Source organism: Bos mutus, chromosome 18 (assembly GCF_027580195.1).
Source record: "Bos mutus isolate GX-2022 chromosome 18, NWIPB_WYAK_1.1, whole genome shotgun sequence".
In the NCBI taxonomy this organism is placed as follows: domain Eukaryota; kingdom Metazoa; phylum Chordata; class Mammalia; order Artiodactyla; family Bovidae; genus Bos; species Bos mutus.
Genome location: NC_091634.1, coordinates 6,599,427 through 6,620,748, shown reverse-complemented (window position 1 = coordinate 6,620,748; position 21,322 = coordinate 6,599,427). Strand labels below are relative to the sequence as shown.

The 21,322-nt window shown below is 51.9% G+C and overlaps 3 protein-coding genes across 7 annotated transcripts in view; 2 read left to right on the top strand and 1 right to left on the bottom strand.

Annotated features, from left to right (window-relative positions):
* The first annotated feature begins 5,930 nt into the window (after positions 1–5,930).
* On the top strand, positions 5,931–6,824 carry LOC138991745 (myeloid cell surface antigen CD33-like). The gene is made up of 3 exons (XM_070387299.1): positions 5,931–6,071; positions 6,144–6,524; positions 6,687–6,824. The coding sequence occupies exons 1-3, from the start codon at positions 6,026–6,028 to the stop codon at positions 6,689–6,691; spliced, it is 432 nt and encodes a 143-aa protein (XP_070243400.1). The 5' UTR covers positions 5,931–6,025; the 3' UTR covers positions 6,692–6,824.
* On the top strand, positions 6,692–12,438 carry SIGLEC11 (sialic acid binding Ig like lectin 11; the record flags this gene model as incomplete). Its single annotated transcript, XM_005905035.3, has 7 exons — positions 6,692–6,974; positions 7,163–7,210; positions 7,704–7,961; positions 8,060–8,353; positions 8,565–8,661; positions 9,166–9,232; positions 11,225–12,438. Coding segments are annotated over 7 exons (1,239 nt in total), but the record flags the coding sequence as incomplete, so codon positions are not given.
* A 1,641-nt stretch (positions 12,439–14,079) lies between these two features.
* VRK3 (VRK serine/threonine kinase 3) overlaps positions 14,080–21,322 on the bottom strand; it is a 34,825-nt gene continuing 27,582 nt past the window's right edge. For all 5 annotated transcript variants that reach the window (XM_070387258.1, XM_070387262.1, XM_070387260.1 and 2 more), the window contains 3 exons: positions 18,590–18,648; positions 15,631–15,779; positions 14,080–14,444 (listed from right to left, as the gene is read on the bottom strand). In XM_070387258.1, the coding sequence (XP_070243359.1) occupies positions 15,631–15,779; positions 18,590–18,648 (208 nt within the window). In that variant the 3' untranslated portion in view covers positions 14,080–14,444. The remainder of the gene's footprint in view (positions 14,445–15,630; positions 15,780–18,589; positions 18,649–21,322) is intronic.

The window sequence follows — 21,322 nt, the reverse complement described above, 5'->3', positions numbered from 1 at the left end:
TTCAACTTAAAACAACACAAATACATCGTCATATGGTTCTGGAGTCCAGAAGTCTAAAAGGAGTCTCAGGGGGATAAAATCAAAATGTTGGCAGCAGTTGTTTCTTCCAGAGGATCTTAAGGTGAATCTCCTCCTTGCTTTTTGCAGGTTTGGGTGGTGGCGTCACGTGTTTAGTCGCTCAGTCGTGTCCGACTCTTTTGCGACCCCCTGGACAGCAGCCCCCAGGCCCCTCTGTCCATGGTATTTCTCAGGGAGCCACCAGGGAAGCCCTGAAGGTATCACTACAATCTCTTGTGTTGCCGTCTACTCCTTTCCCCCTGCTGTGGTCCGAGTTCCCTCTCTCTGCCTCTCTCTCATAAACCTGTGATCACAGTGAAGTCCACCTGGGGAATCTCTCCATCCCCAAATCCTGAACGTGATCACAGCTGCAAAGGCCTTTTGTCCTGCAAGGTAACATAGTCACAGGTTCCAGGGATTAAGACCAGGATGTCTCTGGGGGCTGCTATCAGCTGGTCACAGACACTGTGTTTTAGAATCCTCCACCTGGGATGGGACTTAAGAAGTGGCCAACTTGGACAGCATTTATACTTTTCAGGCAAAGAAACAATAAATCTGTGAGGAGTTGACAGGATAAAGAGGCTTTGGGGGCCCAATTAGTGAGACTCTAAAGAGAATTTAGTCTTGTGACAGGAAATCAAGGCAGTAACCCAAGGTTTCCCGAGGTTTGTTTGGGCTTCCCTGGTGGCTCAGATAGTCAAGAATCAGCCTGCATTGCGGGAGACCTGGGTTTGATCCCTGAATTGGGAAGATCCCCTAGAGGAGGGCATGGCAACAAACTCCAGTATTCTTGCCTGGAGAATCCCGATGGACAGAGGAGCCTGGAGAGTACAGTCCATGGAGTCACAAAGAGTCGGACACGTCTATGACTAAGCACAGGAAGGTTTGTTTACTCAGGCTTCTTGGCTTGATTCCCTATGTCTGCTGATAAGGGTGTCCTCCTTCAGGTATGGGGAGGATACCTTTCACAGGAGAGATTTATTTTCTGCTTTCAGGGAGAAAGAAAGGGGGGTCAGAGTGTCTTATGTTGGCCATTTTCTTCTTCTTTTTTAAAAAACATTTATTTTTGGCTGCATCAGGTCTCAGTTGCACGGGCTTCTCTATAGTTGAGGCTTGTGGGTTTAGTTGCCCCGCAGCATGTGGGATCTTAGTTCCCCATCCAGGGATCCAACCCACGTCCCCTGCACTGGAAGGTGGATTCTTAACCCCTGGACCACCAGGGAAGTCCTGAAGCATATTTTGAGATGGTCTGTCCTGGGCCCCAAACACACTTGCAGACACGTGCAAGAGTTTACATACACACACATCTGGGATACACTCTCCACCCTACTATTTCTCCCGAGAGGGGTGGAACCCTATATTCAGGCAGCCGAACGTAGTTTTCAGGCCAAGAAGACCCAGAGGCAATGACATCTCTCGCAGCAGAGAAGGAATAGAGTTCCTGACTTGGAGTGACACCTGGGTCCTGAGCACCCACTAAGTGCCCATGTCCTGTGGCCCTGGGTCTCCCTGGAATCCTGCCAGCGGCTGACCTCCCCGCTCCCAGTCTTTCTGGCCATCTATTGGACAAGCAATGAACAGTCTAATTGATTTGAAAGAAGGGAAGTGTTCTGGGCCCATTCTGCAACTCAGCAGAAATTGGAAAACTGACTCAAAACAAGACAAAGCACAGACAGAGGTCCTGGTGCTCCTTCTCCTGAGAGCCTGTGCCCCGAGGGCTGCTCTCCATGGCCCCCAGCCCGGGGTGCAGATGACACAGTAGCAAGGGCAAGGGGAGGGACATGCCGCAGCTTGGTACCAGCGGGGGCCATTCAGTTAAAAGTGATGTAGCCTCCTGTTTGAAAGACCAAGCAATAGGGAAGTAAAGTGAGGAACTAGCCAGAGATGAAAAGGAACTGAGCATTTGTGCATTTTCAGGCTGCATTTCCCCTGTTTCCTTCTAGTATCTGTAATAAAACTCAGCAGTTTTCCTGGTCAGCAACTCTCCATCCTACACAAGCTCTGAGCTCTGTGAGAGCTGATGATTGTGGGGCAGCAGTGGGGGTGGGGGGCAGGTAGCACCCGAGAATGTGAGTTCTGGTCCCCAGGTTGGACAGACCCTCATAGGGGGGCACCATCGCCCCCACTTAGGGAAACCATGGCTTTTTGCACCGCAGTCTGAGGAGGGAAACAGACTGTTCTAGTTATGCCCCCAAACCACTCTGAAGTTCAATTAGTCATTGGAAAGACTTAAAGAATTCAGAGAAATTGTTATACTGATGCTTTGTTACAACAGAAGGATACAGATTAAAATCTGCACACCTGGGAATCCCCTAGTGGTCCAGTGTTTAGGACTTTGCACTTTTACTGCCCAGGTTCCAATTTTGATTCCTGGTGGAGGAACTAAGATCTTGCAAGCCATGTGGCACAGCCAAAGGGAAAAATAGAATGTTGTGTTGTTGTTTAGTCACTAAGTCCTGTCTGACTCTTTTTGTGATCCCCATGGGCTATAGCTGGCCAGGCTCCTCTGTTCATGGGATTTCCCAGGCAAGAGTACTGAAGTGGATTGCCATTTCCTTCTCCAGGGGATCTTCCCAACCCAGGGATAGAAGCCAGTACCCTGCATTGGCAGGTGGATTCTTTACCACTGAGCCACCTGGGAAGTCCATAGAATAGAAGAGAATAGAAAATAGAATAGAATCTGCAAAGTAAAAATTGCCCAAGGCAGTACTGAGGGGAGGCCAGGCACACGCTTCTGGTGGCCTCTTCCACTGTGGACAGTGGTTAATTTTCCCAGTGCTATGGACTCAACTGTGTCCCCTCCAGTTCATAAGTTGAAGCCCTAACCCCCACACATGACTGTAGTTGGAGAGGAAGACAAGGGAGCAAGGTTATTGAAGTCATAAGGGTGGGATCCTTATACAATAGGATTAGTGTCCTTAGAGGAAGAGACACAGACAGGAGCATCCTCTCTCTGTCTCTCCCTCTCTCTGTCTCTGCCACGTGAGGGGACAGTGAGGAGGCAATCATCTCCCGGCCAGGAAGCAGGCCCTCTCCAGGCAGACACCTTGATCTTGATCTTGATCTTGGACTTCTGGCCTCCAGAACTGTGAGAAAGTACATTTCTGTTTTTTTTTTTTCCCACATTTATGTTGTATAAGCTGCCCAGAGTGTGATATGTTGCGCTGTGCTTAGTCACTCAGTCGTGTCTGACTCTTTGCAACCCCATGGACTGCAGCCCACCAGACTCCTCTGTCCATGGGGATTCTCCAGGCAAGAATACTGGAGTGGGTTGCCATGCCCTCCTCCAGGGGATCTTTCCAATCCAGAGATCGAACCCAGGTCTCCTGAATTGCAGGCAGATTCTTTACCGTCTGAGCCACCAGGGAAGCCCAAGAATACTGGCGTGGGTAGCTTATCCCTTCCCCAGGGATCTTCCCAACCCAGGAATTGAACCAGGGTCTCCTGCATTGCAGGTAGATTCTTTACCAGCTGAGTGGTATGTTACGGCAACTCAGAGCTGACCAATACACCCAGGGGCAACGTGTGACAATGCAGATGGAGCATAGACCTTGGAGTCTAGTGCTTACTGGGGGCCTGTTATAGGTTTGTGTCCCCCCGCCCAACAAAAGATGTTCAAGTCCCAACCCCCAATCCCTGTGAATGGGACCTTGTTTGGAAACAAGGTCTTTGCATGTGATCAAGTTAGATGAAGTCATGGTCGGGGTTGGGGGCGGGGGGGGCCCTAATCCAATATGAGGGCTTCCCAGGTGGCGCTAGTGGCAAAGAACTCACCTGCCAATGCAGGAGACGTAAGAGATTCTGGTTTGATCCCTGGGTCGGGGAGATCCCCTGGAGGATGGCATGGCAACTCACTCTAGTATTCTTCCCTGGAGAATCCCCATAGACAGAGGAGCCTGGTGGGCTACAGTCCATAGGGTTGCAAAGAATCAGACACAACTGAAGCGACTTAGCACGCATGCATGCAATCCAATATGACTGGTAGGTATTCTTTTTTTAAAAAAAAAAAAAAAAGGAAATGTGGACACCGAGACACGCATGCCAAGGGCTTAGCATTCCCTCACAGTTGCTGGGCAAAGCCCACACCTCTCTTTGGATGAAGGTAATTTTTTTTTTTCTGGCCATCTTAGTTCCCAGACCAGGGATTAAACCCGAACCCCCTGCAGTGGAAGCATGGAGTCTTAACCCCTGGACTGCCAGGGAAATCCCGAGGTTAATTCTTGACTACGTGCATTGCCAGTCACTTGGGGAGCTGGGTTGGAGCTGGCCAACAGAGTCGCCCCAGATACGCGTCCTTCGTTGCTATTTTGTTCTGACCTTCAGGAGAGGGATGGACACTCATCAACTCAGCCTCTGGGCAGTGCTGACCATGCTCTCCTGCTAGCACAGGTCTCAGTCTGGAAGCTTCTCACTGGAGATGCCTAAATCTTCTGCAGGCCCCCAGACAAAATGAAAATGTGCGGCCCCTTTGACCAAAAAAAAAAAAAAAAGTAGGAAAAAACTTTTTCCTTTTTTTTTTAGCATTAAAAAAAAAATTGATGGGGGATTTCCCTGGCAGTCCTGTGGTTAAGACACAGAGCTTCCACTGCAGGGGGCACAGGTTCAATGCCTGGTCAGGGAACTAAGATCCCACAAGCCATGCAGTGTGGCCAAATTAAAAAAAAAAAAAAGTTGTAAAATACCCATCACGTAGAATTTACCATTTTAACCATTTTAAAGTATACAATTCCATGACACAAAGTGCATTCTCGATGGTGTGGCACCCTCTCCACCATCTGGTTCCAGAACTTTTACATCTCTCCTAAAAGGAGACCTCACACCCATCAACAATCACACCCACAGCCCCAGGCAACCAGTAGTCTACTTTAAAATGTAGTCCCCTTCCAAGTATGTGGCCCTGTGCAAATATATATATATTATAATAAATAATAATAATAAATTATAACGTATATATATATTAATACATTTATCTGGCTGAGCCAGCTCTTAGTTCTTTGATCTTCATTGCAGCATACCAAATCTTAATTGCAGCATGTGGGATCTAGTTCCCCAACTAGACTATGGATTGAACCCCCTGCATTAGGAGCCCGGAGTCTTAGCCATTGGACCACCTCGGAAGTCCCTCTTCAGTGTTTTTAATTTACTAGCTAATGGCCAATTCCTCAGGTTTGACTGGGAGTTGGGGGGCGGGTGAGCAGTGTAGACTCTCACAGGCACTCAACACAGCACGTTCCAGACTCTCTCTATGCCTGAGTAGGGGGATGGAGGTGGGAAGGGGGCTGAGAACCTGTCTCTTGATCTAGGCTGTCCCTGGATCGACCTGGTGTGATCCAAGCTTCCAGTTCCCCAGGTGTGTGCTCCTTATCCCATGAGATTTCACTTATAGAACACAAAGTCAAAGATCAAAATTATTAGCAATTTCAAGATGACCCTCTTAGAGCATCAAACCTCAGTTGGGAAGCCCTTCGGAGCATGGGGCCCTGTGTAAATAGTTCACTTCCTACTGTGGAGCTGGAGGCCTTATGTGGACACAGACATGTCCCCAGGACAGGCAGGGAGATTGTGTCCTTTGGGGATCCTGGGTTTGGGGTCGCGAAAACAGTGAGGCAGGATTTGTGAGGCCTTGCCTTCCTCTGCCCTCAGCTCCTTCATGGAGTCGACATTTGCCTGGCAAATGAATGAATGACTGCATCCCTGCCTCTGCAGCCCCTCCCCACCCATTTCCCTTGAGAGCCCCACTGGCCCGAGGCTCACCCAGGGTGGCTGCATCCTGAATTAGAGCTGCCCTGCAACGTCCAAGCAGGAAAGGAGAAGTCAGAAGAGATATTTACCAGACTTCGGCAGCTCCGAGCTTCCTCTTTTGCTCATTTGTGGATGGTCACTCTCCCTGTCCTGTTGGAGCTTCCTTCACGGACAGAGAAGCAGGTCCAGAAACTGGACTGCCCTGGGAACTCCTGGCCCCTTGGACATGGAGAGGCTGCTGCTGCTGCCCCTGCTGCCCCTGCTGTGGGCGGGTGAGTGGGTCATGGGGAGAGCGGGTCCCGGGCTGGCTCTGGGGCTGCAGCTGAGCCTCTGTGTTCCTCCAGGGTCCCCGGAGAAGGAATCACTATACCAGCTGCAAGTGCAGGGATCGGTGACAGTGCAGGAGGGTCTGTGCGTCTCCGTGCCCTGTAACGTCTCCTACCCCCAGCTTGGCTGGGCCAAGTCCACACACGTTTACGGCGCATGGTTCCGGAAAGAGGATAGACTCCAAGAGGATGTTCTTGTGGCCACAGACAACTCAGCCCAGGGTGGGAAGAAGAAGAGAAATATCCCATTCCACCTCCTTGGGGACCCCAGGGCCAACAACTGCTCCCTGGGCATCGCAGAGGCCCGCAAGAGGGACAGTGGAAACTATTATTTTCAGCTGATAAGAGAAGCTGCAGAACACAGTTACAAGAATAACCAGCTCACTGTGAACGTGATCGGTATGGAAGGGTCCCCAGGAACCGAGGTCAGGGAGGGTGGGAAGGATGGACCCTGCCCCTCCATCTCTGAGGGCAGTGGGGGACAGTGGCCCACAGTCAGATCAGGGTGGGCACACATAGGGGTGCCCCTTGGGGTCTGGCCTCTCCATCTCTCCTCTCCAGCATGAACATGGACCCCCAATGTCCACATCGAGGAGCCCCTGGAGTCCGGCTCCAGCAGCCACCTCAAATGCTCCCTGCCAGAGGCCTGTGACTGGGCCAAGCCCCCCACCATCTCTTGGACCGGGGCTGCCCTCAGACCCCCGGGACTGGACTCCACGGAGGCCTATAACTCCTCGGAGATCCTGCTCACCCCCCGCCCGCAGGATCACGGGACGAGCCTCACCTGTCGGGTGACCTTCCGCAGGGCTTCTGTGAGCGCAGAGAGGACTGTCACGCTCAATGTGTCCTGTGAGCACCGGGCCAGGCCCTCGGGGTGCCTGTGGGGCTGGGAATGGGCGCTGGTGACCCCAAGCCAGGGGCTTGGGTGGGGGGGGTCCTGTTCTGCTTTGCTTCTGGAAGTGTGGGGGACCCTGGGAAGGGGGCTGGGGCAGGGGCAGCTCGGACTCCCTTCCTCACCATGGCGTCTCTGCCTCCAGATCCTCCCCAGAAGCTGACCATCAGCCTCTCCGGAGGAATTGGCACAGGTAGGAAGGGAGGGCCGTGCAGCATGGCAGGGATCGCAGAGAAGGGAGAGCCCCACCCACCAAGGCCCCACCCCCCGTTCATTCCGGATACACGTAGATGAACCTCAGAAACATCACCTTGAGGGGAAGAAGCCCGATGTTTACACACCACGTCTGGAAGACACAAATCTAGAGAGACAGTCGTGGTCACATAGGGCTGGGTTAATGGAAGGATTGGGGGAAATGGCTGAGGGGTGCAGAGTGTTTCGGAGGGGGTCGTGAAAATGTTCTAAAATTGACTGTGGTGATGGTTATCCGAGTGACTTTCAAGTGGTATGTAAATGGAATTGTATGGTTTGTGAATTATGTCTCTATAAAGCTGCTTAAAGCTACTTGTGGGATCTCTTGGCAACTTGAAAAAAACAAACAGGATAGAGAAACAGAGACAGGGCTTCAGAGTCTGGGCTCAGCTGTCTGTGCCCCTATGTCTCTCTGCGTCTCTCTCTCTCTCCAGAGCTAAAACACCTGGGGAATGGCTCATCTCTTCCTGTTCTGGAAGGAGACTCTCTGCGCCTGGCCTGCGACACCGACAGCAACCCCCCAGCCACACTGAGCTGGTCCCGGGGGAGCCAGACCCTGAGCCCCTCACATCCTTCAAGCCCTGGGGTCCTGTACCTGCCCCGAGTGGAGTCGGGCCACGAAGGCGAACTCACCTGCCGAGCTCAGCACCCTCGGGGCTCCCTGTGGATCTCCGTGCATCTCTCTGTGCAGAGTGAGCTGCAGGGGAAGGGGGGAAGAAAACCCCCCGGGGAGAGGAAACTCGGGTGCAGGGAGGGGACAGACACCACTGACTCTCCTCCCTCCCTGCAGCACCCCCGCAGCTGCTGGGCCCCTCCTGCTCCCAGGAGGACAAGGGTCTGCGCTGCAGCTGCTCCTCCAGAGCCCGGCCGGCCCCCTCCCTGCGCTGGTGGCTGGGCGAGGGGCTGCTGGAGGGGGAGTTCAGCAACACCAGCAACGCCTCCTTCGAGGTCGCCTCCAGCTCCGCCGGGCCCTGGGCCAATGGCTCCCTGAGCCTCCGTGAGGGGCTCAGCTCCGGCCTCAGCCTCAGCTGCGAGGCCCTGAACGTCCACGGGGCCCGGAGCGGGTCTGTCCTGCTGCTGCCAGGTCAGGGGTCTGTTGGAGGGGGAGAAGCTTAGAGGGGACAGGAGTCATCCTAGAGAAGATGATGCTTGGTGTGGAGAAGGGCCTGGGCAGGAGGGTTGAGAGGCAGGGGTGGGGGCAGAGAACTGTTCTTCGGCTGGCTGGGGACTGAGGACAGGAGAGCTCAAACTCTACAGGAGGAGGGGGCACGTGGGTAAATCTTGCTCGTCTGCAGGGAAGCCCAGGCTTGGAGGGGAATTTTTTCTGGGGGCCATCGGGGGAGCTGGCGCCGCTGGCCTGCTCAGTCTCTGCTCCTGCCTCATCTTCTTCAGGTTAGTGTCGTCTCTGGGGGCCGGGCGAGTGCAGGGTGGGGAAGGGGATGGCCTTGGAATCCCTGGAGGGCCCCCTCTGGAGGAATCTGGACGGTATGGCGCTTTGGAGAACCGGGTCATGGGTCAGGGAATCAGAGCAGGATCTGTCCCCCCCACCGTGCACCCCAGCCATTGGTGAAGGATGCCCATTGTTGCTATGAAGGTCATGAGACGAGGTGCGTGCCCTACCTCTTGGCCTTGGTCAGCCCTTCTAGCCTGTCTCTCTCTCAAGTTTTCTTATCTTTTGGCTGCCCCACGCAGCAAGTGGGATCTTAGTTCCCCAACCAGAAATCGAGCCTGCAGTGGAAGAGCCGAGTCTTAACCACTGGCCACTGGCCTGCCAGGGGAAGTTCCAGCCCTTCTAGCCTCAAGTGGGGATGGGGAGGGGGTTAGGAAGGGGGCAATAGCCACTCTGCAAGCTCTGAGCCAGCTGGGCTGCTCAGAGGTCCTGGCTTCCCCTCTCAGAGTGAAGACCTGCAGGAAGGCAGCCCGTGAGAAGGATGAACCTTGCACACTGGGTCCCACCTCCCAGGTGAGTGATGAGCCCTCGGTCCCTCAGGATCCCAGCTGGCTGACTCCCCACCTGGCTGACTGCCATGGCCGCAGTCCTCGTGATGACTCAGGTGCTCATCACGACCCACACAGACTTTTCCTCTTAGGTCCCATCAGCATGGGGCTTCCCAGGTGGCTCAGCTGGTAAAGAATCCACCTGCCAATGCAGGACACATGAGTTCTATCCCTGGGTTGGGAAGATCCCCTGCAGGAGAAAATGGCAACCCACTCCAGTATTCTTGCCTGGGAAGTACCATGGACAGAGGAGCCTGGTGGGATATAGTCCATGGAGTTGCAAAGAGTCAGACACTAAAACAACAACCCATCAACACAGCTACTCAGTCCAATGACCTGGGAGCCCCTCCCTTTTGCCCTCTGGCTCCTCTCTCGAGAGCCAAGGACCACTAATCCATCTTACTGATGGCATTTATTTCCAACTGGGCCCTCCTCCTTTCTCTCTGGACCCCAGACCCACGTTGCCCCCACTTCCTACCTCACCTCCCCAAGACAGGATGCCGCAAGGATCTCCCCAAAATAACTACTATGTACTACCAGCAAAATCAATTTCAGGGGTCCCCAAGATACCACCAGGCAAGTTCTGAGACAAACTTATCAGGCAAGACATTTCAAGGGCTTAGAGGTTCCCTCCCAGGTGCTGGAGCAAAAGGTCAAATTTTCTTCAGGCAAGGTTAACTCTTTCCGGCATAAGATCTTTCAATTATAACACTCATAATGGGGGCTTCCCTGGTGGTCCAGTGGTTAAGGCTCTACGTTCCCAACGCAGGGGGCCCGGGTTCCACTTCTGGTCGGGGAACTAGATCCTACGTGCTGCAGCTAAGAGTTGGCATGCTGTAACTAAGACCCAGTGTAGCCAAATAAATAGATAAATATTAACAAAAAACAAGCAAACAAAAAAGCTTATAATGCAGTTTGGGGATTGTGTTTGCCTGACTCTGTAATGATGAGTGGTCCCTGAGGTCAGTCCAGGCCTGAGCAAATCCCTGACCTTCTTATAACATCCATCCCATTCCGGTCCTATTAGATAGTAATATAACTGACTACAGCTTGAGTGTCTGCTTCCCCCACTGCCACTGCGAGATAGGGGGTGGCATCGTCTTTGTTCCTCACTGAATATCCAGCGCCTGGCACCAGGAGAGCAGGTCCTTAAGGCAGTACTGGAGTCAGAAGGACCTAGCATAAATCTTGGCCCTACCAAAGATTAAATGTCGGGCTTGGGGACATTCACTTAGCTTCAATTTCTCCACCTGATGTGTGTGTGCTTAGTCACTCAGTCATGTCCAACTCTTTGAGACCCAATGGACTGCAGCCCACCAGGCTCCTCTGTCCATGGGGATTCTCCAGGCTAGAGTACTGGAGTGAGTTGCCATGCCCTCCTCCAGGGGATCTTCCCAACCCAGGGATCAAACCCAGGTCTCCCTCACTGCAGGCGGATTCTTTACCGTCTGAGCCACCAGGGAAGCCCAATTTTATTGCCACAGCCCTCATTTATCTCCACCTGATAAATGAGGATAACAGTGTCTCCCAAGTAGATTGTTGTGAGAAATCCAAAAGACTGGCAACTGATTACCAAGTGCTGGGCATTAATACTCTCAAGCATTGAATGAACGAATGAATGGGGGCCCAGCCAATGTTTGGAGTGAATAGATGAAAAGACTGAACGTTCAGTTTCCTGGTTCACTTGTGGACGCTTCTTGCTCTTTTCCATCTCTTTATCCCTTTAAAAATTTTTTCAATTATTTATTTTTATGTGGCTGTGTTGGGTCTCAGTTTCAGCCTGCGGATCTTTGACCTTCCATGGGGCATGTGGGATGTTTTAGTGGTGGCTTGTGGGATCTTAGTTCCCTGACCAGGGACCCTGCACTGAGTGGGCGGAGTCTTGGCCACTGGCCCACCAGGGAAGTCCCCAGACCCTGTTACCCTAATATGACGCCTTTCTTTCCCCTCCACACAGGGTTACCAGGATGAGTGTCCTCCAGGCAGCCCCCTGGACTACCCGCCCCCAGCCGTGGCCGCCCCCCTCTCGGGGGAGGATCAGGAGCTTCATTACGCCTCCCTCAGTTTCCTCAAGCTGAGGCCCCGGGAGCCTCGGGACCAGGCTGCCACCAGCACCACCGAATATGCAGAGGTCAAGATCCTTAAATGACGACCCCGCCTCCCGCAACCTTCTGCAACCTGCGGCTGGGGGACCTGGGGCTTCTCAGGGAAGACAGACATCCGGGACGATGCCTGAGAGAACAGTTTTCCATGCACACGGGCTACCAGCTAGCGTATGCGAGTCCCGCTGGTGGCGTGATGGGCAGAACTGGGCTCACGTTTCAGACCTGTCACCAAACCATGCATGTGAGTTTGAGCGAGTCACCTTCTCCCTTCTCAGTCTCCCGCTCCATAAAATGGACACCACAAACCTAACTCACAGGGTTGTCGTGGGGCGTCAAGGCAGTAATTAACGCATATAGTGTCCCACGGGGATGAATGTGCAAAGGGCATCTCACCCAAGCTTAAACCTCTTCCCAAGACAACCTGCTGGGATAAAGGTCTGGCATGCTGGGCTAAATGGGGACCACTCTGCAGGGCTATCTAGCTCCAGAGGTGCCTCCCCCTGCCCCCAAGGCTGAGCAGAGGTTGTCATTAGGCAGGATCCCATCCTTAGGCTCCCCGTAGCCCGCCCCTCCCTTCCCTTCCACTGGGACTCACCCCTGGGGCACTTCCTGCGAACAGACTGCAAACTGGTCTTTCTCTGAGCCTGCTTCCTGTAAACCCAACTTGTCTATTTTCTCAGACACAAAAATCATTCACTGATTATCTGAAATAAATGACAAGGGTTCTTTTTAATTCTGTGTCCTTGATATTGTGGTTCTTAAAGAGGTTTTTTTGTAGAATCTGCTTATAAAATTCCTTGCAGTTCCATTCTGTATCCATTTACATTGTAATATAGTTTTTACAAGGGTCATGGCCAACTGCTTTTGTTCTTTTTCCCACTGAGCGTCCATTTAACTTTTTCCATTGTTTCCATTCATGAGGGAACACGCCCAACAGTAGTGTTATGAGCCAATATAGGAATATGTTTTAGCATACAGTTAATAACTTCAGGCTGGAACTGCTCTACAAACTAGAGGTGTTGAAGGTCCTAATTCCATCTTTCCTGGCACATTTTGCCTTGCCATTTTTCAGGATTATATTGCATCTCTTGACCAATGACCTTTAGAAATGGTGTCTGGACTTCCCTGGTGGTCCAGTGGTTAAGAATCTGCCTGCCAACGCAGAGGATACAGGTTTGATCACTGCTCCAAGAACTAAGACCATTAATGCTGAGAACAACACCCTCCTCTTTCAGAAGTTGGGATGAACTGTCAACACCTGGGCTCTGGAGACAGACAGAGGCTGCTTGAGAGACAGGGAGGGAGACTGCCCACTGCCCACACTCTTGCCACTCTGCCTGGATGTGGGCTTCTCCTGTTGTTTGAACAGTGCTGATCCTGCTGGCTGGGCTTGCTCAGAGAGGGGAGGGGAGGACCAGGGTGAGGAGGGTAGCTGGACCTTGGCCAAGTGGTTCAAGGGCAGGAGGGTGGCGGGGTCGGGGGGCAGGCGTCGACTGTGACCAGTCCTCCTGCCTGATCTGGGATCCCCAAGGGTGGCTGACGTCCCTCTTCCCTTGTGGACTCGTGAACACAGAGGGGCTGCCAGTGGGAGATTTTCTGATGGTTTTCTCTCTCACTGAGGAATACGTCCTTCTGCAAAGGGTTATACACCCTTCCTTTCAGCCAGGAAATGGTCATCAGTCTGCTCATTCTTCTTTCCTCTCCAGAGAAGGGGGAGAATCGAGGCTTCTCTGAGCAGTTTATCCCTGCTTCTGGCTTCTGATTCTTCCCATCCCAAAGCAGGGTGCATAATTTAAAATATCCAAAGCGAAATTCAAGGAGGCATGTTTATCTCCTCCTCCATTTTTTTTCTTTTTCTTTTTAATTGAAGCTCCTCCTCCGCAATCCCTCCCAGCCTAATTATTTGCACATGCTGCCGGCCAGCCTGCCTTTGAAACCTCTCCCCAGGCTCTCTCTGTCCTGTGGCCTCCTCCCTGGTCTCTCTGTGTCCAGGCTCCCCCTAAAGGTGCCCTCCAGTCTGGAGGACCCTCATTCTCCATCACAACCCGTGCTTTGTCTTCAGAGTGCCGATCACAGCCCCAAGTCGTGTCCTTCTGCTTGACTGTAGACTCCATCAGCTCAAGGGCCTTGGCACGTAGGTCTGGTTCATCGGGATCCTCTGGGCAGCACAATGGGTGTCATATAGCATGAACTCAAGACATGTCTGCTGAATGTTTGTTGAATAAGACGAAGGGTGAATGTGTGGAAGAGAAGAAGGGTAAGTGGATGAGAGAATGAGCGGTAAATGAGTGGATGGATGAAAGGGTGAATAGATGGATGGACAAGCATATGGACGGGTGCATGGAGAGATAGATGGATGGATAGACGATGGATGAATAAGTGAAAGAATGGATGAATGAGTGTCTGCTCGAAAATGTGGACAGATATATGGAAGAGTGGAGGGAATTCCCTGGTGGTCCAGTGGTTAAGAATCTGCCTTCCAACGCAGGGGACGTGGGTTCAATCCCTGATCAGGGAACTAAGATCCCATATGCTCTGGGGCAACTAAGCCCTCTCACAGCAACTAAGATCCGACACAGCCAAATAAATAGATATTAAAAAAAAAAGAGTGGATGGTTGGATGAAAGGTTGAGGAGATGGATGGATGGGGAAGAAAAATGAGCTACATTTTTCCAAAAGGAACTTCTTTTGCAGACAGCCGACTCTCCAAGTTCCAATGAAACAATTTATTGTCAAAGCGCAGTGGTGCCAATGGCAGTGTCCCCACTGAGGGGACCAGCCCAACCCCCGTCTGTGAATCGGGGGTCTTCTCCGCCCAAAACCCCAGGGGCTGGCGGGAGACAACAGCTGAAGGGAGGGACAGTCGAAAGGAGGGAGTTCACAGTATGTGGGGCCTAACTTCCGGGTTCCCTGAGGCTGATCTAGACCGATGATGAGCAGTTTCACCTGAAGAAGTGGCAGGAATGCACATTTGAGGGATCTTTTGAGAAGCTTATCTGTGATTCTACAGCAGGCCTTCAGTCACATAGCTCCTTTTTTTTTTTTTCTATTTCAAACTCCAGGCTGAAAGTTCTAGAAGACAATAGAAATGGCTGTCAGTGTCATTCATTCAAAGGGTACCCTTTAAGACCCTACGCAGCAGCAGCAGTGTGATAGCAGCTTTCCATCAATACTTTCTAGGGATGGGCAACACCACCACAAACAAGAGGACCAAGGAGGCTTTGCTGGAGGAGAGTTGTGGAGACACGACAGATTAAACACACGCTTCCCCCCAAGAGGGGACAAGGGGTGTGCAGAAAACAGGAGACGTGATAAGGGAGGTGGTCAGGAGGCACCTCACTGGGGCGATCTGGGGAGGCCTCGGGATCTGATGGGCGGTGATGTGAAGGAGCTGGTCGTGGCAAAAACAAAGGGGACAATGGTCACAGGCCGTGGGGATGGTGCATGCTGAGGTCCTGAGGTGGGACTGATCTCCGCGTGGGCTGGAATCTGAGGGGAGGACGGGCAGTCAGGCCTAGGCAGAGCCAAGAGGATCCCCAAGTTACTCCAAGGTCCCCAGGCTCCTTAAGGAGCATCTCCTCACTAACTTCCTAACCGAGGGACAACCCTGCTGCTGAGTGAGTGGTCCTCGGAGACTGAGCAGACCGGACACTACAGTCCTGAAAGGGGCCGTTAGGTTTGCTTTTAAATTTCCACCATATGGGTTGGACGGGGAGGTACTGTAAGACAGGCCAGCATCGACAGGAAGACCGGATGGCCCACTCGGTAAATATGGGTAGGGCATCTGTGAGCCAGGCCAGCGACGTGCGCGGGGAACGCAGAGATGCAGAGACAGACTCGACCTGGTCCTCACGGAGCTCATCGCCAGCAGGTGACTATGACAAGTGCCCATGCTCCAGGGGATCCCGGACAGAGGACAGAGGCAGAGCCCTGGAGAAGGTGGACTAGAAGGAACTTAGCAACTGCCCGGAGCGGGAGAGAGGGGTGTGGGAGGAGCCAGAGGTCTCTCAGACAGCTGTGGGGGTGGGGACAGAGACTGGGTGGGGAGGGGGGTGCGGTCAAGCTGGGTGGAGGAGGTCATGCCTTCAATTTTGGAGAGTGTCTGTGGTTAAGGTGGACGGTGTGCTAGGTTCCTGAACAAACAACCTGGTATTTCTGGAGCGCTCTGTGCCCATCCCATCATACGGCATCAGTGGAGACAGCCATGGGAGCCAGGGACAGGGTTGAGACCCCCCGGGTTCTTCCTGCTGGAACCCACCTAGGGTACCACCTGGAGGTCCAAGGGGTCGTAGGCGGACGCCCGCAGGTCCTGCAGCAGGGCTTCCAGCTCGTTCCTCAGTGTGGAGTAGGGCGGCTTCTCCTCGTACTGGAGGGCCATCACCACCTTCAGGTACTCCTGCAGGGTCTCTGCGGCCAAGACACGGGGGAGGCCTGAGGGGAGCAGCCCCCCAACCCAGAGCCTGGGGGGCCGTGCCCAGAGGGTCTCAGCCATGGTGCTCCTTTGCTCAGTGCTTCCTCTGTGCCCGGCACTGCTGCAGCCACTTAGATTTTAGTTTTTTTAAAACATTAAACATGAGCACCGGGAAAGTGGTACCAAGAGCAATAGCGTGTCTGTCGCCTAGCGTCACTGATAGGGACAGAATAGGACAGTGTAGGGAAACAACAGCCAGTCAAGATGGCAGTGGTCAGGCTCTCTCGCCCGGCTCCCTCTCACTGCCGTCCCACGGTCCGCTTGCTCTGGTCCACATTGTGTAAATAGTGACTCTGCGTGGTTATGGAACAGTTGAGATCGTTTACAGCACTGCGCAGGAGAATCATGCCTACAGAAGCTCCACCTGAAAAGCCCTTGCCACGCAGTGGGGTGATGTCAACCATTAGAGAAGAATAAAGCCTGTCTGCCTTTCTGCTGCGAACAAAGCGTGTCTGCAGCTCCTCGAATCTTCTTCCAGCTTCCTATCTGGTGCCTGGCTTGCAGCTGGCCTACCCTGGGCTCAACTATGGCAAGACAGACAGTCAGGACGATGTAGAAGCCCCAGTAGGGGACTATAGATAGAGAGGAAACCTAGGCAGCTTTTGGAGACCACTTTAAGTTGATGCTGCCTCAAGAAAGCTACTGGGGCTTCCCGGTGGTGCAGTGGTAAAAGAATCCGCCTGCCAACGCAGGGGGCACAGGAGATGTGAGTTTGATCCCTGGGTTAGGAAGATCCCCTGGAGGAGGAAATGGCAACCCACTCCAGTACTCTCGCCTGAGAAATCCCATGGACAGAGGAGCCTGGCGGGCTACAGTCCGTGGGGTCGCAGAGTTGGACACAACTGATCAGGCATACACACACACACACACAGCCCGCTTAATTCTGGGGCAGAGCCCACTTGCCTGCTGGCTTGCACCTCTCACGAGCATCCTGTATTAATAAATCTACATCGTGCCCATCATTTTGCCTCTTCTGAGCTGAGACAAAAAGAATCTGAGCCTCGGTAAGTCCAGGCATCAGGTGAGTGATTCCAATTAAAAGACAGTGGGGTCAAGGCCTAATCTGAGGTGCACGGATTTATCATCAGCTATCAACTCACGCCAACCTTGTTTCAGCAAAACCCCTACTGCTTCCCCCTCCTGTATTGTTTTAAAGCAAATCCCAGCTGATTATATGATTTTATCTCTAACTATTTGGTGCATATCTCTGAAATGGGGGCCAACAAGCTTTTACTGTGAAGTGCAGGAGAGTAAATATTTTTGGCTCAGAACGCAGGGAGCCTGTGAGGGGAGGACCAAACTCGGCTGTTCTCCCACAAAAGGCCCAAAGAGGGAGGCCGGGAAGCCAGTGCACCAAGACTGCTTTACTGATGGACGCTGCAGCTTGAACCTCACAGGGTTCATGTGTCACGAAATGATGTTCTTTTGATGTTTTTTCAAAAGATACAAATGAAATTATAAACAAAACAGAAACAGATGTATAATTAGAAAGGCATTTTGTCATATGAAATATGTATTTCGAATTATAACCCGTTACTCACATACATATATATGACTATAAATAGGTATCACTGAAGCTAGTATCTCATTAAGCATTTCCTTCTGCAAGGCACTCATACTTTTTCTGTCTTTTAAGTTTTGCTTATCTGTTTGTTTATTTTTGGCTGTCTCGGGGCTCCTTTGCTGTGCTCGGGGTCTCTCTAGTTGCGGCGAGTGGGAGCCTGCTCTCTAGCTGTGGCGCCTGGCCGTCTCACTGCAGTGGCTCCTCTCGTTGCAGAGCACAAGGTCTAGGGTGATTTCAGCAGCTAGGGCTCCCAGGCTCTAGAACGCAGGCTCAGCAGTTGTGGCACAGGGGCTTAGTTGCCCCTTGGCATGTGGAATCTTCTCAGCTCAGGGATCGAACCCACGTCTCCTGCACTGGCAGGTGGATTCTTAACTACTGGACCACCAGGGAAGTCCTTTAATTTTTAAAAAAAAACCACCTGACCCTCCATCCCTGAGAATTGCTGTTAACATTGGCTTCACATCCTCTGCAATGCTTTCTTCGCAGATTTTCTTCTCTGATGAGACCTTTTAATAATGAAAATGGGATCTGACCATGTGTGGTTTATATATATATATTTGTACGTATTTGGCTGCAAGGGGTCCTACAGTTGTGGCACGTGGGATCTTTGAGCTTCGCTGCGGCATGCAGAATCTTTAGTTGCAGCATGTGGGATCCAGTTTCCTGACCAGGGATCGGACCCGGATCCTCTGCATTGGGAGCCCAGAGTCCTAACCACTGGACCACCAGGGAAGTCCCTTTTTCACTTTTAAAATCCCCATTAAATGGATTTCATGACTGACTAATGAGTCACAACTGCAGTTTCAGCTGACATTAAGTGTATTTTACCACAATTTTAAAAATATCCGTAAAATTCTATAAGTATTGACACAGAAAATCTCCAAGGAATCTTCTTAGATGAAAAAGTAAGTCAGAGACAAATATAGACGACATGACTCTTAAAAAAACCCACACATTATGTGTATGTGGTTACGTGTGTCTGTGTGCATTGCTGTTGTTACTGTTCAGACACACTTCTGAATCTGGGCGGGGGGAAAATTTTTGTTTCTACGAGGGGCACAGATACACATGTGATTTGGAAAACTCGAGGGAAATAGAGGGGTGTGAGGACAGGCACCCCCCGGATGGGCCCGAGCCCTGGTCCCTCCTCGGCCCCCGCCTGCTCCCTCCCTTGGGACATACCTGAGGGGGTGATCCAGCGACTGCACTGTCCCACGAGGCCCTCCGGGTTGTCAAGAAACCTGACGGGACAGAGGCACGCGTGAAAGGCCTTTCAGGGAAGGACAGTCACCTTCGGAAACAGGAGGTCTGGTAGACCTGCCCTAGTTTTCCTTATTCTCATTAGTTGTGATCTAGAACAGGGGTCCCCAGACTTCGGGACCTAATAATGCCTGATGATCCAAGGTGGGGGTGATGTCGTAATCATAGAAATAAAATGCACAATACATGTGAGGCGCTTGAGTCATCCTGAAACCATCCTCCCGCCCTCCAGCAGTCTGTGAAAGACTGTCTTCCACGAAACCAGTTCCCGGTGCCTGAAAGGTTGGGGACCGCGGCTCGAGAGAGTCACCGTGGACACTGGATGAGTGAATTCTAAACAAGGCGTTTAGGGGAAGCGCAGCGTAAGTACTTGCAGGCTTCCAACTGCAACATTTTTACCAACTTATCAATACATCACCTGGTTTCACCTGTGTGTGTGCCTGTGCGCATGCTCAGTCGCTTCAGTCGAGTCCGACTCTTTGTGACCCCACGCACCATAGCCCACCAGGCTCCTCTGTCAATGGGATTCTCCAGGCAAGAATACTGGAGTGGGTTGCCATGCCCTCCTCCAGGGGATCTTCCTGACCCAGGGATCAAACTCAAGTCTCCTGAGTTCCAGGTGAATTCTTTACCATCTGAGCCGCCAGGGAAGAAAATGTTCATATTGCAACATGCTCCCTTGTGGGCCCCCAGGTCAGCTGACAGGCTGGGCTGGGGGGTCTAGAATGAGTCCCGCATCACCACTGACATTTCCCTGAGGAGCGTCTTCATGTTCCCGGCCCTCTCTCTGTGGCTGTGGTTGGGATCTGGGGTTCTGGAAGGAACTGTTACTTATTCTCTCAGGGTCTCCTCGTAAGAGCAGCTCAGTCTCATCGCTAACACAGCAGAGTGCGTCAAGGAGCAGTTCAGACTTCAGCCACACTAAACACGTCACCGATTGGGCTGTGTCCTCCGACTACCTGTGTCATAATCCTGAGACCCATTGTTTTCACCTAGCTTCATTGCAAAAAACACAAAATTACTGGAAAACTAGAAAATAAGTACAAAAAGAAAAGAAGAAAACAGGGCAATGGGCTTGTGTTACGGCAGGTACTGAGGCTGCCTTCAAATGCAGAGGTTGCCTGCAGAAGCCTGGTTGCTGAGGGCTGCTCTCTCTGTCTCTTTCCCCCTTCTGCAGAGATGTTAGGGCGTATTAGCACCCAGGTGGGACCTCCTCACTCACCTTCTAGAGTCACTTCACCTGTCACCATTGCCACGAGACCTGCCCCTTTAATCTAAAAGAGCAGGCTTGCCCACACCCTGATGCCCAGGGCTCTGAGCTGACTGCCCCACCCTCTGACCTCTGACATGCTTTGTGTTTCACTATCTGTTCACAGCCTCTCCCATTAGCACCTGAGTTCCTTGAGGGCAGGGGTGTCTGTCTTAGTTTTCTGTATCCCCAGGCCCTAGAAGAGCCTAGTGCAGGGAAGTGCTCAGTGAGTATCTGGTGAGTGGAGGGTGGCTGCATCCAAACGCCGCCAATCCCCTGAGATGAGCCTCTCACACTTGGGAGGTACCAGCTTCCAGGTGAAAGGGCCTCCTCGGGAGTCAAAGGGCCTGGGAGCGCCTCTCATCAGCTGTTGACCCAGGCCGATCACCTAAGATCTCTGTGCTTCAGATCGGGAGAGCACTGGCCTCAGAGTTGACACAGGGAAGCGGTGGGCACATTGCCTGGGGCAGAAAAGCATACAGCAATGTCAGCCGTGAACAGGTCGTTACGGGCAGGCCAATGTGACAGGTGTCCCTTCCTCGGAAGTGAACAAGCAGGAGACCCGATGCGGTGGGGGGTGAGGGAAGGGCTCCCTGGGGAGTGACAACTAAGCTGAAACATGACGGAGGATGAGATCTGGGGTGGGGTACCACTTATGGTGGGGTACCACACATATGGGTGAGTGTTCGATTGGCAAAAATCAAACACAATGTGTTTTTCAAGGACACAGCTACATCTAAAATTACTTGAGAAGCACTGAGCTTCTTTAGCAATGTAAAAAGTTAAAGAAATAAAGCATTAAGTGAAAGAAGGAGAATGAGATTTAGAGCACAAGACCATTTATGCAAGTCAAACGCACTCATCACGTTTAAAAAAAAAAAAACTGTTGTTTAAGGACACAGATGTGCCTATACCTTATTTAAAAGCAATAGTCAGAAACAGTATACTCGACAGACATGTAACTGGGGTTAAACTGGAAGTGTTGAGTGAAGAAAGCCAGAAACGGGTGAGATTCGAAGCAGAGTAACATTTATGCGAGTCACATACAGTGCCAGGAGCGTCATGCAATTTTAAGATACAAATACATTTAAGCAAGCGTATCAGTAGGACACATATATATTCAGTATGTATGAGTGGGTATCCATGGTTGAGTAAAGGAAGATGGGATAATAAAGGGGGCAAAGTGAGAGGCTCAACATGAACCATCGACACAGCATGCTTGGAACTGAGAAGACAGACAGACTCGACGCTGTTCACTGGAGAGTTTTCTCTCTTTCCACTCTCCCAGGGCTTCTGCAGACAGCTCCTGAGACACTGCTGAACTCTGAGTCTCCGTTTGAACTTCAAGTTTGCACTTCAGATGTGATACCCAACCATCTCCTGAATGGCTCCTCTTGGGGTAGCTC

What these genes read in the sequence shown, in the direction of transcription:
- LOC138991745 (XM_070387299.1), top strand. Translation starts at nt 6,026, where the DNA reads ATGGAGAGGCTGCTGCTGCTGCCCCTGCTGCCCCTGCTGTGGGCGG. An exon ending in GCTGCCCCTGCTGTGGGCGG is followed by an intron (nt 6,072 to 6,143) that starts GTGAGTGGGTCA and finishes GTGTTCCTCCAG; the next exon opens with GGTCCCCGGAGAAGGAATCA.